Here is a 6461-nt window from a genome sequence, read left to right on the forward strand (position 1 = left end):
TTCAGGCCGTCCTGTCAGTGTGAAGGTGACACCCAGACCATTGCCTTATTTACAGTGACATCTACCGGCAAAAGCAATCTGCAAAGGGCCTCTTTTTCCATTTGAAGGGTTTTTTTTTGTGTTCGTGCTCCTATCTTTGGCATTTTTCTTTATTTCCTTCACATCTCACTACTGTTGTTCACAGTCGGTTCAACATTTTAGATTTTGGAATATAGTTTACTCTGTTATCATCTTTTCAAACCCAGCATCTCTGTCCTCAATCAGTCATCCACCTATCTCCAGAGTATATGTCAAGACAGAACAAGATTTTGTATCATCAGCACCATTTGCCAGTGCATAAGAGTGCTGGACATCTCCAACACGCAGGAGACACAGCTTCTGCTGAGATAGCATCCTCTCAGCATTGTGCATTTAGTATTCCCACAGACCTACCTGTTGAATGTAGCTATCACTGCCACCATCCACTACCAAAACTGAAGCCTCTCTGGGCACAGAACCTTGTCAGCAGACTTCAGGAGGCTGGTGAAGTCCAGCGTCAGCTCAGTGCTGTGGTACTCAACAAAATCTGCTGGGCTCTAGAGTCATCCTCCAGCTCTTCCTGTATATTCTGTGGTCTATGTGTGGATATATACACATACGTAACATCGTGTATCTACTGATACAGAGAGAATATGTAGAGTTTAGTATAGTTGCTAAACATTTTAGGAACAATATGTAGGAGCGCTAATTACATTAACAACATCAGACTGTGAGTACAGAAAAGAACATTTCAAGGATTTGCTCAGGACACCTGCTGAAAATACTACACACCATGTTACAGCTACTCAAATAATGTTAATGAATAAATAGTGTTTTGCTTTTATTTTGCCATATATGGTTACTGCTCTCTATCAGCCAGTTCAAACAGGTTTGCGGCAGCAGATGTTCGTGAAGGGCTTTGTTCTGGGCTTTGCTTCTGGCTTTGCTCTTCTGAAGATGGTTCCCTGAACCAGCCATGAAGATGAATGAGCTAAACTCTTTTGAGAGATTCAAGGTTTCTTTTGGGCATTGGGCCAACAGGCTGGAAGTTCTTTGGCTAGTTTCTGCAGACATTTTAAACTTCAAAATTAACAGGTTGAATAGCATGGTACTGTGACTTTTGTATTCTTTAACTTGATACGACAGTAAGGTATTGCTCTTATTTATAACTGTATTTGCAATGAAACGGGCAACAAATACTGTTTGAATAATTTTCAGCAATTTTTGGATTGCCGCTGCCATCTGCAGACCTGGGGATAGAGCAGCATTCTTTCAGGTATTCATACATAGGTACCTGTGCTTTCTACATGACCGTGAGTATTTTAAAAAAATTTTGGAATATAAGTTTGGCTGCTGAGATCCTTAGTGATTTCCAGGTAAACTGTTTACTCATGAAATCACAAACTATGTAAGAAGGTGGAGTTTAAACAGGACAAAGGGAAAACAGAAATCAAGAACTGACTCTCTGAAAAACACCGAGGATGACTCGGTCCCTTTTTTAACTCTAAACTTCCAAAGTGCTGGTTTTTTTAAAAAAAAATATTTTACTGAGAGCACATTTCTGTCTGGTGTTCATACAACTGTAGAAAAGAGAAAAATTGGAAGCAAAATGTTGACATTTAAATGGCTGATGCTTTATTCAAAATATTTTTGTATGAGAGACACAGAAAAAAAATGAAATCAGATCTTCATAAAAGAATACATTTCATCTATCTGTTGCATGCAACCTGTACGATTTACATCTGAAAACGGAAACTGTCAGGAGCATCTACAAATTATTCAAATTTATGTACCCAAGTATGTGGGTGAAATTTGATAAAATAGAAGTGACTGTGCAGCACAGCAGTTCTGTTATGAGGAGGCAGAGAATCTTTGTTTTCACAGGACAATCCAGTACTCTCCTGCCAGAGACATCCCCTGTCCCCAAACTCTGCTGCACAAGAGAAGCCAACACAGGTCACACATGCAAATGTTTCGCCACAGTGAAAACCTGTACTCGGCATGAATGATAGAGAGGCTGACAGAAACAGGAACCAAAGTATTAATTTAGAAACATTTTTGTTTAAGCACTTCAGCGTTATCTCCTGGCTCACAAAGACAGCAGACACCCAGAAAAGGCCGTCTGCCCCCAGAGTAGGCACTTCATGAATAAAAGGTGTGGAAATAACAGTATCTATAAGGTTATATCATGGACCAAATCTCTATTAGAATAGTGATTCTATGATTCTATGATCTGTACAAACAAAAAATAACAAGACTTAATACGAAAAACAAGCAGGCTATCGATATGTGCAGAACGCTGGTGGAAATATAATGCTACTGGATTTTCTGTAGGATGCTTTATATGCTAATGTTTTTATCCTGAGTCGTAAAGAGATGCCAGGGAAGAAGAATCAAAGAAAAATGAGCATAGGCAAGCGACAGTAATTAAAACCAAAAATGGAACAAACTCATTACTCCATAGCTAAAACCACAAAGCAAGATCAGACTGTGGGGGCAATAACAAAACATAAGAGGCCGGAAGTTAGATGTAGTCTATCTAGCAGCGGAGATAATAAATAAGGAGTTAATCACAATGCTTTTTTATACTAGTTGATAGATGATAAAAGAAAAAAACATCTCTAGAGCAGCATTCCTCTGGCATTCGTACCTTCATGCTGAGGCTGTAACCTGTAGGTGTCCTAAGTCTCTCAATTATTTCCAACTTTTAACATCTGAAGGCTAGACAAGGTTTCTCTCTAGCAATCTGCTCCTTGCCTACCTAAAGCTACAAGAATCTAAAACCCAAATTTCCTTTCCATTAAGTTTATAAAAAATGTACTACATATTTCTTTCAATTATGTTATTTATATGCCATATTCTACTTTTTTTTTCAGTAAAGTTATTTTAAAATTGAGTATTTGGAAAACTTGGGGGTTTTTTTCCTGAAATTGATTCCTTGGATACTTTTAGGTCCCAGTTCATGCCTGGAAGCCAGAAAAGTCCTCTTTGCTGAAGCAACAGAGAGAAAAATCTCTGCAGGGGCAGAGAAATCATAGGTACGTAGCAAGTTGGGTGTATGCATGGCAGCAAACAGCTGTCTGCCAGATCTTCAGCCCACTCTACTCCAGAAGGAAAGACAACTACATCCCAGTTTTTTTCTTTGACATAAAATTCCCAGCTGATGTTAAACTCTGTCTTTGCAATATGAAAGACATCACGAGCACGACTGGCAAAGGCTATAAACACAGCAGAGCGCAGTGCTTCGCTCCTGTGCCAAAACCAGCAGAGGTGACCCCAAGGCTCTATTGCAGTTTATTTAATCCTGCGAATAAGTTTATGGGTGACCAACTATCCAGCCACATACAATTCTTGACAGCTCCTATTTTCAGCAAATACCTTGTATGTTTTTTGGTCACCGAGCATTTCATTCTTCTTAGTATAAAGGCTCTGAGTGTGTCAGAGGGTGAAGACTTGATCAAAGAGACCTGCAGCTGGCAGGGGGTGAGGACATATTTTAGCCTCGTCTGCTCTAGAGTCATCTTAGCACAGCACAGAGCCCACACTTGAGATTTAATTCCCTGGGAGCATGTCACATAATCTGGTTGAGATTCAGTGCAGCTTGGGCATACGGTAAGTTAATGACTGAGGATGCCATCGAGTGGCTCAGTGCCGAGACTGGGTCCATGCTTTCACCTTACAGTCAGAGCAGAGAGAGAATCAAGGGAGGCTGTTGCCAAAGGGTTTCAGGCAACTGAGCATCTCTAGTCTTTTTCAGATGCCACCACCAGCTTTCAGCCCAGATGCAGCAGCATGCTAGGTCAATTTAACGCGGATGCAGCATCTCCACATGGGGAGAATTACTGTGAATGATGTCTTCTTCTAAAAGTTCTTTGCATAATGCTATAAAAGTAGGGAATAGTTCAAAAAAGTGCTATCAGAAACTTCATGTACAATTGATTGCATGTCTTACCACTGCCAAAGACATATTACTTGGAACATAAAAAAGATACCTAATACTATGCTGCCCAAAGATAGACTTCAAATGAGGGGTCACTATTTTTTCCAAAACCAAAGCTGCAGGCGCTAGTTATAAAACTGCAACCTTCTCTCTAAAACTTGCATCTCTTCAACAGAAAATACAAGACGCGTTTGTAAAATCCATTTTTTATTTTGATAAAATCCTTATAAATATCAAAGCGCTGGATCAACTCCACTGTTTTCAATATTTAAAAAACATGTAAAACTTTTGTTTCTGATATGAAGCAGTAGCCTTATTACTTTCTCTTCTCAGGCAAACAAACTTTATAACCTTCATGCAATTTGTAAACATTTTGTTCATGCTCTGCAGCTACTCCCATGACAGGGAAACATATCAGAACCAACACTAAGTCTAAAAAAGGGTGTGAAAGCACGCAACGCACTCCCGCTCTCTCCATGCACACTTTCCACACATCCTCATTCAGAAAGAACCCTCCTGAGGTCTTTTCAGCTGCGTTCTATGCCAGAAAACAAAAAGTGCCTGCAGGTTTTTCCTCTTTGGTTAATACTTGTACCTCCTGCCGCTGCCAAATGTCTTTTATTTCTTCCACGGTCTTAGTTGTGTTCTTTCCTTCAGAAAACATTCAGAAGGCATTGAGAGGCCTTGCAGCAATTGTAGCTGTAGTCTGGGGAGGAGGAAACAAAAAAAAATCCACCTATCTTAAACTAAGCTAAAATATCTATGTCTCTATGTCTAGTTTATTCAGTTATAAGAAGGCATATAAAGTCAATCCTGTTTGTTATTTCCCTCCTATTTGTCCATCTAAGAACAAAAGATCTGTTGATGCAAGAGGCACAGTCTATAAAACCTATGAAAAAGCAAATTCATGGAGAGCAGTTGTGGAAGATGAGTTTGGTCAGAAATACTACAGGTGGTAGTCACTGCCCATCAAAACTCTAGCCGCCTCTTTCAGGTTTCACTGGTTTTCACTTGTAGTTCTCAGAGTCTGAGGGAAATCTAGTCCTATACTAAGCTACGGCCTATGACAAGTTCATCAAAAAAAAAAAAATAAAAACAGATTTGGCATAAAACAAACAATTATATTCAGATAACAAAAGCTCCTGAGAGAAACACAGGCTCAAGTCAATTCATAAAGACAGACATTTCAACACATTGCTCTTGAGGGCTGATCTTCTATTCCATATTGACTTGATTCTGATTTCTTTGGCTTGCTCTAAATTCTATCTTTGGTCTTGGAATGTGAGTGCAACCACCCAAGTTCAGCTATGACAGCAGAACTTCAGCCGGTACGAGGAGACATTACATAGCAGAGCAGTGCCCCGCACCGCTGCCAGATGTGAGGCATGCAGCACGTGTCTCACGCTGTGGCGAGCCACGAGCCTGGTATGAAACAGTCTAGACAGCAACAGCTACCCCTGCCTCCTGATTTTAAGTGGCAGGAGTCTGATGCTACGTGGGTATAGCATTACAGTCCCTTACTGTTCACCAAATGCAACAGACTGAGTTTAGGCATGAACGAACGGTTCCTTCTATGCCCTTCTGCCTTGCAGCTTTCAGCCTTCAGGGCAGTTTCATCTGTACGCCTGAAAAAATGCCTAATCCACCTGACATGATCCCACAATATGCAAAACCCTTAGTATTTGCTTTTTTAAAAATTTTCAATCAGTACATCACTACTGCTCATAGCAGTCAGAACAACAGGATCACATAAATATTTATATTTATATAAATTTATTCATATACATATATAAATATTTATGTTTTACGTAAATGCTGTTAGTCATTACTGCTTTCTGTAGGAAGGTAAGCATGGTATTGCAGAAGTCAGCAATGAAATTATATCAGCCTTGAAGTATTTTTTTCTTGAGAATTACCGTGTGAAGTCTCATATAGAAGCTAAATCTTATGTTAGAGACCAGAAGAATAATCCCAGAAGATCCTTTACTGCCATTGGTATCAGGAATCCTGTTCAGCAATTTAGTGGCAAATCCTGGACAACTCCTTCAGCACGTCTGACCCTCATGATTAGCACTGCCCTCTGCCCGCGCAACGCTAATGCCTCAATGCTCCCAAACCAACGCGCTCAAACACAGTCAGACCTGTTAACATCGAACCTGCAACAACTCAGGACATACTTGTCTGTGAGAAATGACTGCATAGTAACCAATAACAAAACAACACCTATTTGTTATAATAACTCACAAAAAAAATAAAATCACGAAGTATATTAACTATTAAAATTAATTCAGCCTTTGGTTTCAGAGGGAGACTACTCTGGCTTTACTCCTTTAATTCCTTCTGACTTCTCATCCCTTCTTTAATTCCTTCTGACTTCTCGTCCCTTTAGAGGCTGGGGGGGCCGGTAGTTCCTCAGCAAGCAGCAGGCGACCTCATCCTCAGCAGTGCTTAGGAGGCTGCGGAATTTGGCTAGCTGCAATCAAAAGAGACATAAGGTTCAGCA

At 40.1% G+C, this 6461-nt stretch overlaps 1 protein-coding gene across 2 annotated transcripts in view; it reads right to left on the reverse strand.

Moving 5' to 3' along the window:
• Positions 1-6184: 6184 nt before the first annotated feature.
• LOC104123574 (carbonic anhydrase 13) overlaps positions 6185-6461 on the reverse strand; it is an 11728-nt gene continuing 11451 nt past the window's right edge. For both annotated transcript variants that reach the window (XM_035891425.1, XM_035891426.1), the window contains one exon: positions 6185-6431. In XM_035891425.1, coding sequence (XP_035747318.1) covers positions 6318-6431 — 114 coding nt within the window. In that variant the 3' untranslated portion in view covers positions 6185-6317. The remainder of the gene's footprint in view (positions 6432-6461) is intronic.

This window comes from Egretta garzetta, unplaced genomic scaffold (genome assembly GCF_000687185.1).
Source record: "Egretta garzetta isolate BGI_Z169 unplaced genomic scaffold, ASM68718v1 scaffold793, whole genome shotgun sequence".
Classification (NCBI taxonomy): Eukaryota; Metazoa; Chordata; class Aves; order Pelecaniformes; family Ardeidae; genus Egretta; species Egretta garzetta.